Source organism: Pelobates fuscus, chromosome 9 (assembly GCF_036172605.1).
Source record: "Pelobates fuscus isolate aPelFus1 chromosome 9, aPelFus1.pri, whole genome shotgun sequence".
Classification (NCBI taxonomy): domain Eukaryota; kingdom Metazoa; phylum Chordata; class Amphibia; order Anura; family Pelobatidae; genus Pelobates; species Pelobates fuscus.
In genome coordinates this window covers 142122119-142134239 of record NC_086325.1, presented here as the reverse complement: position 1 = coordinate 142134239, position 12121 = coordinate 142122119, and the positions used below count along the sequence as shown (strand labels likewise).

The following is a 12121-nucleotide window of genomic DNA, read 5'->3' as shown; positions in this document are numbered from 1 at the left end:
AAGGCAGCCGTACCATCAGAACAGAGGTGAGTTGACGCTACATTGTTCATAGTTTCTTAAAACTGGCTATTTTACATTTACAGCAATCACATGGGCATCAAAACATTTATTTTAAAAGGATCAACACTTTAAAATTTGTATAGTGAACTTCTCTAGAAAAGATAGTGGCTCTTGGCAAACCACTTAAAGGGGTATTCTCTGCATCATACCCCTACTGTCTGCTGTTGTGGATATGTTGCCAGGATTCCCCTCAAACTGTATATGTCAGTTGATGGGTCTCTTCTAATGAATCCTATCCAAAGTGGGTTACTAATACAGATCAAAACAGGCTAGAGACAACATGGGCACTAGGCAGAGCTAGGTTAGTTTAAAAGTGTTCATAAACAGTTTGCTTACTATGTGGTGGAACCAGAGGACACATGAAACCATATGCAAAAACATACTCTTTGTTTTTCCTTTAATGCATTTGCTTAGGGTTTTCAGACATTAAACCTATGCTTCCTGTGCCTGGGATGAACGTTATCAGCTGCATTTTACCGACAATGCCCAAAAAAGGCCAAACCAATGTGTTTGTGTTCCTGACCCTATAGTGTACCTTTAACATGGCATCACGTGGTTCTGTCTAAACCCAATTATCCTAAAAACTGCAATGGTAGAAAGATATCAGGCAATCACTACACACAGATCATGTGGTTTATGAATAAACTGGGGAGGGTGTTGGGTGCAAAAAAAGGGGCATTTACTATACTGTTGCCAACAGTATTGAAATGCTGATTTTATTTTAATGCTTATTTTGAAACACTTAACTGTTTGTGGATTCTTGCTTTATTTGTAGGAGGCTATTTTAATATCTTTGTCTGCACTGAGGCCCAAGATAGAAGCTGCGGCCCATAGTCCCGAAGGAAGCTGAGACTGTCTATTCTACCCGTCTGTGGACTCTGTGTTAACTTGCTCCGACAATGAGGTCTTGAACTAGATCACACCAGGCACAAGACTCTCTTTTCATCGGACATCTTGCTCCTCCTTCACTGGTTATATTGTGTCATTAACAAAGTGCCAACAAATTTACAAATAAAAACCCTACACTGGTGCATACTTAGAATCAATTGCTATTTTCCCAGACCTGGATATAAAGGAAGACTTTCAGCTCGTCATTGTTTTGAGAACAACAAACCGCTTGCCTGCATAATAAGGGGATAGATTTGTCAGTCGGGCAAGGTCAAAATAAAAAACTTGTGGGAATTCACTTGTATATGGCTTAAAGGGAGTTGATAAACGGTTTCTTCAGTCTCCTACCAGAATGGTACAACAGAGTTCTTGTACTTCAGAAACGGATTGAATTATGAATTAACAAAAAATGTGAAAAGTTTAAGGATATAGCTGCAGAAACCACCACTCATTCAGGCATGTACTCTATCCCATTTTTATGCGATTATAATAATTACAAGGACTTTTGTATGCCCAGGATATACAGTGTACTACACACATAATAAAATAATGATTTTATTACATTCGTATACGTCACTTTTTCATAGGGTGAATCCTACAAAATATATTACTGTCTGTTCATTCAAGTGTTATATTAAGATAGAAATAGCAGCTTCTTCATATAGGGGAATTCTAACAGGAGCCTTCATTTACCACCAGCTGTAATAGCCTGTAACTTGTTAGTACTTTTCATGAGATTGGGGACAAAGAGCAGGCCCGCAGCCCGTTCGATGCGCTCTATAGGCACCAAAAAGCGCTCCAATGGGGCATTTTCATCAACCGGAGAGTTTGGCATTATGTAGGGTCGAAGCTCTAGTTCTCCACTGAACTTCTCCAAAACCACAACTTTAAAGAAATGTGTGGGGACAGCCACATTGTTTTTACCAATGACTTGGTACTTCACATACATCTTCCCATCTGGCTCCATCCTGAGAAGACATCATACATGTTTATACAGCGTTAGAATTACGTAAGAACATTTAGAGTATACTTTAAAAAGGACATATTTAAATCTAAATCTTGTAGTAAAATATATTTACAGGAACGCTATAGTCACCAGAAGCATTACAGTTTAATATCATGGGTCTGGTGTCTATAGCCTGTCCATGCAGGCTTTTCTATGCATTTCTATGTAAACGCTGCATTTTCTGAGAAAAGGCAGTGTTTACATTGCTGCTTAGAAACACCTCTAGTGGCTGTCACTCAGACGGCAACTAGAGGTGCTGCACTCTAGGGATATAGTGTCAGGAATACATGTTTGTACTTTTAATACTATAGTGTTTCTTTAAGGTTTGCTTGCATAATGATGTAGGCTGCTTTGATACAAGCTATTGAAGTGGTGATATTGTGCCATTCCTCCAATTATTTTATTGAAACAAAGAAGCAACACTTCGGCCTGCACATAGACCTTTGTTCCAATAAATCAGCTGTCTGCAATATTCTGAGTGCCTGGAGCTGACTTTCCTCATATCTGCTAAATTGGGATTTGCCAACCTTGGATCGTGATCACCTAGCTTGATTGCGAGAGTGCCGGATCTTTTTGTGTATACTGCAAGGAGTAGAGAGGCAGAAAGAACAAGAGATCTTTCCCCACTCCACCATCAGGCAGAGAGTTTTACAAGCCCTGAGCCGGACAAGAGAGTTAAGTTGGTAAATGTACCAATTGTAGTCCTTGTCAAACAGCTATGGAACACAGCTATGTAACTGTCTAGATCCTAATGTAACCAGGTTTAATTTTGCTGTTGGAATTAAGTACCTGTCTGATCCTAGCACTGCCTGTGGCTATATGTCACTAGACTATCAAACATGTACAATATTTAAACAAATATTAAAGATAAATATTTGCATTACACAGTCTGTTTAAACTGGCTCTGTCATCCCTGTATGAAAAAAAGTATGAAATACTCAGATTGACTGTATTGGACTTTCACTGCAATTCAAACACAGACAAAAGATATACCGAGACATAAACGTTTGTAGGGAAATAATATTGCTGACGTCGCTGGCAGCTGAAGAAAATAGTCAGGAAGATGAAGGCACCTGCGAGGAAAAGCCTCAGTTAAAGGGAGACTATAGTCACCAGAACAACTACAGCTTATGGAATTTGTTCTGGTGAGTAGAATCATTACCTTCAGGCTTTTTGCTGTAAACACAGTCTTTTCAGAGAAAATGCAATGTTTACATTACAGCCTAGTGATAACGTCACTGGCCACTCCTTTGATGGCTGTTAGAGATCCTCCCTGGGTCATGGCTGCCTAAAATGCATCCAAACATTCCGTGTCTCCTCCCTCTGCATGCAGACACTGAACTTTCCTCATAGAAATTCATTGATTCAATTCATCTCTATGAGGAGATACTGATTGGCCAGGGCTGTGTTTGAATCATGCTTGCTCTGCCCCTGATCTGTTTCTTTGTCAGTCTCAGCCAATCCTATGGGGAAGCAATGTGATTGGATCAGGCTACCACTTCTGCTGATGGCAGTGGGCAGATCTAAAGGAAACCGTGACAATGCAAGCAGCTCCAGACTTTAAAACAAGTAAGATTTATATATTTAGGGAGGAGTTAGGGGACCAGGGTGGCTAGATGGTGGTTTTAACCCTATAGCATGGGTTCTCAAACTCCGGCCCCCCAGTTGTTACTGAATTACAACTCCCATGAATCTTTGAATTACATAGCCAGAGAATCATGGGAGTTGTAGTTCAGCAACATCTGGGGGGCTGGAGTTTGAGGACCCCTGCCCTATAGGGTCAGGAATACATGTTTGTGTTCCTGACCCTATAGTGCTTCTTTAACCCCTTAAGGACCAAACTTCTGGAATAAAAGGGAATCATGACATGTCACACATGTCATGTGTCCTTAAGGGGTTAAGTAAATATCACTACCAGACCCCCAGTGAAGTTGTCACTGTGATTTACCTCCTAAATGGCAAAGAATTAAGCAATGAGGTTGCAGGAGCATGAGCTATACACCAAAACCGCTTCATTAAGCTAAAGTTCTTTTGGGCCTTAGTGTCACTGCAACAGTGTGGTACCTACAGAACATGTGTGCCTTTAACAAGCTATGACAGCAAATAAATATTTACCTGGGCAGAAAGAGGGGTCCAGTGCACACATACACATTTTTATTACTCTTGGTTAACCCTCGGCAATATTTTTCCAGTTTATTCCAGACGATTCGGTTCAGATGAGGATTCTGTAAGAATTATGTGTTAATAATAAGAAAGCACAGTATTTAAAAGTCCAAAAATACCAGTGTGCAACAGATGGCAAATAAAAAAAAATTATATATATATATATATATATATATATATATATATATATATATATACACACACACACACACGTTTATACTGTTAAACATAAACAATAAATTATAGCTTATCTACTGAATTTTGCATTGGTATGAAGTTAAAAAAAATCACTAGCTTTCAGCAAAGGAACCTTTTGTTTTGAGGTACATATTTCATCTTAACCCCTTCAGGACGGAGTCAATAGTGCACGTTCTGATCAAAACAAAACGTAAACAAAAACTGGAATTTGCGCTATATGTCTGTTCAACCGTAGTTCCCCTCTTTCAAATTATATGCACCCACACTTATTATATATCATTTTGTTCAGGAGAAACAGGGCTTTAATCTATCATTAACTATTCATATATGGAACATAATTTATTATGAATAAAATAAAAAAAAAGGTGAGAAAATAAGATTTTTTTTTAAATTTGTATTTCCGTCTGCCATTTTAGCTGTGAATGTCATAATACTGTTAGGTTTTACTGCAAAAAAATGCACATATTTGTAATCAGCGATGTCTCACGAGTACAACAGTACCCCCCATTAACAGGTTTTATGGTGTTTTGGAAAGTTACAGGGTCAAATATAGAACGTTCCATTTTCAAATTGAAATTTTCCAGATTAGTAATGTTACCTTTGAGACGGTGTGGTAGCCCAGGAAAGAGAATTACCCCCATAATGGCATACCATTTGAAAAATTAGACAAGCCAAGGTATTGAAAGTGGGGTATGTTTAGTCTTTTTTAGTAGCCACTTAGTCACAAACACTGGCCAAAATTAGCGTTCATATTTGTTTTTGTGTGAAAAAAGCAAAAAACTAATATTTGGCCAGTGTTTGTGACTAAGTGGCTACTAAGAAAGACTGGACATACCCCACTTGCAATACCTCGGGTTGTCTACTTTTGCAAATGGTATGCCATCATGGGGGTAATTCTCATTCCTGGGCTACCATACGCTCTCAAAGGCAACATAACCAATCTGGCAAATTTCAATGTGAAAAAAATGAAATGCAAGCCTTATATGTGACTCTCTAACTTTCCAAAACACCATAAAACCTGTACATGGGGGGTACTGTTATTCTCGGGAGACTTCACTAAACACAAATATTAGTGTTTTAAAACCGTAAAACATATTACAACAATAATATAGACCATAAAAGTGCCGTTCGCTTGTAAAAAATGCGAAAAACGTCACTTTTACTTAAAATATCATTGTTGTAATACAATTTACCAGTTTGAAACACTAATATTTGAGTTCAGTGAAGTCTCCCGAGTAAAACAGTACCCCCTATGTACAGGTTTTATGGTGTCTTGGAGAGTTACAGGGTCAAATATAGTGCTTGCGAATTAAATTCTCTGCACTTTCTCCCTGTGTTGTCAGGCATGTCAATCAAATTTTAATTAATCAAATCACATAATTACGTTAAAAGATTATTTAAATATACACGTAGAATTTTAATATATATGCATTTATAGGTATTTAAATTCTACGTGTATACTAATGTAATCTTTTATGTAATTATATGTATTTATCTATATATATATATTTGCGGTTATTTGTATTTTATACATAGATATATATAGAATGTCATTCTAAGTGTATTTTGTTACCGATATATATATATATATTAATAACAAAATACAGTTAGAATGAAATTACATATGCATATATAATTTATATTAAATTTTGTTTCAATATTTTAATTTATTTTATTATTTTATTTATTTATTATTTTAATTATACGTATTTATATATAATATATATATGTACATCTATTATATATATAATATATATACATATTATATATATGTAACGTCATTCTAAGTGTATTTTAATATTAATTTATATACTTATATTAATATTAAAATACACTTTGCATGACGTTACATATATATAATATGTATATATATTATCTATATAATATATATACATATTATATATATATTAAAATATATTTAATTTATTTTTAAACATGTTTATTTTATTTTTTTTACACCTCCTACCAGCAGGGGGACTGTCTGATATTTCAAACAGTCCCCCTGCTGGCAGATCCACAGCCAGCTATAGAGGGCCATGTGATCGCTCTTTGAGAGCGATCACATGGCCCCCGGGGGCCTCATTTGCCGGAGGGGGGCTGCCTGGGCTCTCAGGCAGCCCCCCAGAAGAGGATCGCGGCGGAGGTGAGTAGTTGCTGGCTCCTGGGGGCTTAAACCGTTACGGCGTTCCATGCCGCCGCAACGGCTTTAAAGCCCATTTAAAGCGCGACGGCATGGAACGCCGTAACGGCGTTAAGGGGTTAAAGGAACACTCCAGGCACCATGTATTATTTTAACATAATTAAGTGATTTTATTAATTATATGTTCATGGATCTGCAGCCAATCTGTCAATCATGTCGATCCAAGTCATGTGATTGCGCTGTCATAATGATCGCATGACTGATTGGCAGGACTGGCTTCAGGGTCACTGTCTCGGTTTTGGGCAGTACCCAAATCGAACCTGGTGAGGAGAGTATTTGGGTTGGAGGGAGGACCCAATTATTAGGGCATGATGTGCCATCCTAGCGGCATTAAAGCCCTCCTTTTGTAGGACGGCATAGCATCCCCTAATGTCAGGAATTGGTTAATTGGGTGGTTTTGGTGTATAGATTATTCCCCTGCAGTCTCACTGCCATTTAGGAGTTAAATCACTTTGTTTATGCTGTTCTATTCATACTGCCCCTGGCTGTGACCCAAACAAACGACCTCGTCCGACAAAAAAAAAACGGTTGTTAACGACCGCGGACGTACCTAGTACGTCCGATCCCAAATCTGGACTTACCTGATCACTGGCGATCCCCCGCCGGTGATCGCGATGTGGGGACTTGCCTGGCATCCATGTGACCGTGGGGTATGTGTGTGTCTACGTCTTAGGTTGATTCCGAATTATAATTTGTTTGTTTCAATAAATGCCGGTGGGATCAATACACCCGATAAAAGATCTATAATTTTAGATTTTCTAACAAAAAACAGGGTACAAATCTGCGCCCTCCAAGAAACTCATTGGACAAAATCCAATAAAAATCCAATAGGATCAACAAGATACCCTACCATTATAAGCGCTGCTTTGGACAATAACATTTAAAAAAAAAAAAAAAAAAAGAGGTGTGCCCTTCCTGTTTGAAATTTTTTTTTTCTTTAGATATTAAATATGAAGAACTAGACCCAGAAGGCCAGTACATCGTCTTAGTATGTAAAATAAACAATAAGCAATTCACAATAGTTAACATATACGCACCGAATAAATCTACAATAAATTTTATTTCACAAGTCTTTAAGAAGATAGAGCAGATTGAGCAAGGACTGGTATAAATAATGGGGGACTTTAACTGAGTAATCGACCCTTTGAAGGATAGGAAGAGTCACAATGACCGAAAGAGTAAGATAGCAATTGGAAATAGAATGCAAAATGTAATAAATAATTATAACTTGAGAGATATATGGAGAACATTTCACCTCTCCGATCTAGACTACACATGCTACTCTAGAACATTTAACTCCTCTTCCAGAATTGACCTCATGTTGGGAAATGTGACCATACTCTGCTAAAAGTTACCCGGCCAGGAGGAGAGGTTCCTGGCGTCAGTGAGGGAGCTCAGCATTTCTGCTCCTCATTGCTTCCGCGCTGTCTGTAGTGATGCCGGGCGCCGGAATATGACGTCATATTCCGGCACCTGGCATCACTAAACTGCGCGCGAGGGAGCAGTGAAGAGCAGGAAGGCTGAGTTCTAGATAGAAGAGGACCCACACCAGCTCCTAAAGGTAGGGAGCAATAAATAAAATGATGCGAGTGCAAGAATGTGTAAATGTGTGTGTCTGTGTCAGTTATTGTGTGTATGTGTTGGTCAGTGTTGCATTGGCTGTGACTGGACAGTGGAGTACCTGGAGGTGCATGGAGGCACGCAACGCTACGTCACATTCCAACATGACATCGACGTGCTCAACCTTCACAGGGTTTCAAGAAGCAGCGGGAGGTTAAGATTTTGCACAGGGTGCAGACGGCGCCATTTGGGGTATACCAGAGGCTGGAGTTGCATACTGTCAGCAGCAATGTGAGTGGAGTCTGCTTGTTGGCTAGAGGGGGGTACTGGGATTTAGTATATGGGGGGACTGGGATTTAGTAGAGGGGGGTGCTGTTTTTTTTATACTGTACTAAAACCTACGTTTCTATAAAAATGAATTTTTTTTTTTGGGCGGCCCACATAAACTTAAAAGGGACACTATAGTCACCTGAACAACTACAGCTTAATGTAGTTGTTCAGGTATGATCTATAGCTCCCTGCAGGCAATCTAATGTAAACACTGTATTTTCAGAGAAAATACAGTGTTTACATTAATTGATAGGAATACCTCCAGTGGCCGTCACTCAGACGGCCACCAGAGGGACTTCCTATCATGCAGGGCCCTAAAAAGGCCCTGTACACGTCAGACATATTAAGATACGTCTGACGTGTGCAGGAGAGAGAAGGCACTGTGTGCGAGCCTTCTCTCTCCAGCCTGTCAGCAGAGGAGGGGGGCGGGCAAAGACCGCGACCTGAGCTGTCAGTCAGCTCAGCTCACGGCCGCGCACACCGCGCGCATGCGCGGTAGTGCGCTCAGGTGCGCATGTGTGGCGAAGCGTCTGATTGCTCCCTGCTCGCGCCGCCTATTTAGTCATTTTGACGAAATGGGGGGCGCGGCTTCACGAGGCTCCCGGCGCTGGAACCAGGTGAGGAAAAACTGCTGCCTGGAGAGTCCCTTTAAACCTTGTTTATGTGGCCCATGCTAGAGAGTTTGACATGCTTGCCCTAGGGAGTCTACTTTTCAAAAATATATGGTTTGATGGGGGTAAATTACATTGGCCGGCTTCAAAAATGTCCCAAATAGGACATGGGTGCATGATGACCAGCTGTGAAAATGCCATGTTGGAAAACTGGAATGCGCACTCTCCAAATAAGGTATTTTGCATGATAAGAGTTAAAACACCCCAAGTTTAATACCTTAGGTTGTCTGCTTTTAAAATATATATACATGTGAAGGGTTATTCAGGGATTCCTGACAGATATCAGTGTTACAATGTAACTTGCATTAATTTTGAGGGAAAAAAATGGTTTGGAAATAGCAAAGTGCTACTTGTACTTAAAGCCCTATAACTTTCCAAAAAAGCTAAGAACATGTTAACATTGGGTATTTCTAAACTCAGGACAAAATTTAGAAATTATTTAACAAGGGTGTTTTTTGGCGGTTGTAGATGCGGAACAGATTTTGGGGGTCAAAGTTAGAAAAAGTGTGTTTTTGTAACTTTGTCATATTTTAGAATTTCTGTTATAGTAAATTATACGATATGATGAACATAATGGTATCTTTAGAAAGACCATTTAATGGTGAGAAAAACGGTATATAATATATGTGGGTACAGTACATGAGTAAGAGGAAAATTACAGCTAAACACAAACACTGCAGAAATGTAAAAAGAGCCCTGGTCCTTAACCCCTTCAGGACGGGTGACGGACGAGGTCCTTCATCCTGGGGATACCCTTAACGACGGGTGACGGACCTTGTCCGTCACGCGGTAAAATTAACCCCAGATTGCGGCGATCGCGGAGTTAATGGTGCTCCAGTGTGCCTCTGTATTAGAGGCAGACCGGGAGCACCGGATCGGGCTGTCCCAGCACATGTGCTCGCTCTGACAGCATGTCAGAGCGAGCACATGTGCTTAGTATACTCACCTTCCGCCTCCCTGTACTTCTGGGTTCACTGTGAAGTGCAGGGAGACGGATCAGTGCTGATCCTGCCCCCTGTGTAAAAAAAATAATAAAGTTAGTTTAAAATCCCCTTTAATCCTTTTAATAAAAAATTAACCCCTTCCCTGCCAATTGATCACGGACTACCGGAAGACAGCCACTAGAGGCTGGATTAACCCCAAATGTAAACATAGCAGTTTCTATGAGCTGAAGTGGTCTGGGTGACTATAGTGTCCCTTTAAGTCTGCAATGGAATTTCACTGTAACTCCAACCCAATCTAAAGATGATATAATACAAAGTCAGGTAAAACCTTAGGAATGGAGGAGCTCCTCTGTCAACTTTTGTCCAATCCCAGCAGCTGTCACGAATGATGGCTGTGGATTTCAAGCTATGTCTACGGGGTATCCTGCGGTCTTGCGGAATCCTCCATAGACCTCAGTGCTATCACGTCACGCATGCGCGACTGCACAGCATCGACGTGGCTCCTGGTAGCTCAAGAGTCAGGAGCCGACGAGACCTGCAGTGTTAACATGGGGGTGGGTGGCAGTGAGGGACAGCTTGTAGGTAATTAAAACACCTCCCCTGTACCCCCGACCCATTGAAAATCTTTCAAAATTGGCAGATCCTCTTTAAGCTAAAGTTGTTTTGATGTTTAGATTATCCCTTTAAGACTTTGGCGTCACACCATTTGGCAATGATTTAAAGGAGCACTATAGTGCCAGGAAAACAAACTCATTTTCCTGGCACTATAGGGTTATTAGGTGTGTCCCCCCCCTCCCTCAGGGCCCCCCCTTCAGCCACTTACCTTAATCCAGCGCCGGTCTCCCTCGGCGCTGAAGACCTCTCCTCCCCCTGCTGACGTCAGCTCCGAATGCACATGCACGGCACGAACCGCGCGCACATTCAAACCGTTCATAGGTAAGCATTACTCAATGCTGATGTCCAGAGTCATCGCAGGGTGATTTTCACAGTGAGAATCGCGGGAGCGCCTCTAGCGGCTGTCAGGGAGACAGCAGCTAGAGGCTGGATTAACCCATTTATCAACATAGCAGTTTCTCTGTAACTGCTATGATTACAGCTGCAGGGTTAAAACTAGAGGGACCTGGCACCCAGACCACTACATTGAGCTGAAGTGGTCTGGGTGCCTATAGTGGTCCTTTAAGGCCTTAAAGAAAGCCAGTGCCCTAGACCTCCTTGCACCATAACAACTTTATTCCAATGTCCATCTACTACCAAACAATGACTGCATTTCCCATAATGTATAGCATATAACAGAATGCAGGAGTAAGCCTCATAGCCCACCCAACTGTCCCCCAAGGTGCCCCCTTGCAGCAGCTCTCCCCCTGACCTGCGGGCACACGTTGCTGAGCAGGAAGGTGTCGTCCATGGCTTTCTGGCTCCAGCGGTGGTTGGCTGCCGCCGCCAGGTGTCCCCGGTCGAAGCCGCTGCCCAGGTAGTCGTTGTTGTCGGCCCGGTGATAGTGATGGACCGACTCGTCCTCCCGGAAGTCACAGCTCTGCCGGGTGGCGGTGCCATGTATCCGCTCCGCATTGAGCTGCTCCAGCACCCAGGCCGGGCCCCGCAGCCGGGGGTCATAGCTCAGCACGTGGGACTCCCGGCTCTTCAGCTGAGCGAACCCCGGCAGGCCGAACCGTGTCACCCCGGCGGCGGGCGGTACGGACAGCTCGGCCGCGGCCTGCACCCACACGGAGCCGGGATCTCCCCTCAGCCGCCAGCCGGCCAGAGCAGCTCCCAGGGCGGCGCCAACCGCCAGGGAAACACCGGAGAGCAGGGACTTACCCCGGAGCCCCATCACCAGCCTGCAGGGTCACCTTCAACGGAGGCCCCACCCAGCCAGCCTGGCATTACACAGGGCCTGCATATCATTAATTATTATTATTATTATTATTAATAATAAATACCTTCAACGGAGGCCCCACCCAGCCAGTCATTACACAGGGCCTGCATATCATTAATTATTATTATTATTAATAAATAAATACCTTCAACGGAGGCCCCACCCAGCCAGTCATTACACAGGGCCTGCATATCATTAATTATTATTATTATTATTAATAAATAA

The 12121-nt window shown here is 41.8% G+C and overlaps 1 protein-coding gene across 1 annotated transcript; it reads right to left on the bottom strand.

Annotated features, from left to right (window-relative positions):
* Positions 1-1487: 1487 nt before the first annotated feature.
* Positions 1488-11863, bottom strand: ENDOG (endonuclease G). Its single transcript, XM_063432629.1, has 3 exons — positions 11387-11863; positions 4070-4179; positions 1488-1916 (listed from the first exon to the last, which is right to left on the bottom strand). The coding sequence occupies exons 1-3, from the start codon at positions 11849-11851 to the stop codon at positions 1634-1636; spliced, it is 858 nt and encodes a 285-aa protein (XP_063288699.1). The 5' UTR covers positions 11852-11863; the 3' UTR covers positions 1488-1633.
* Positions 11864-12121: the final 258 nt, after the last annotated feature.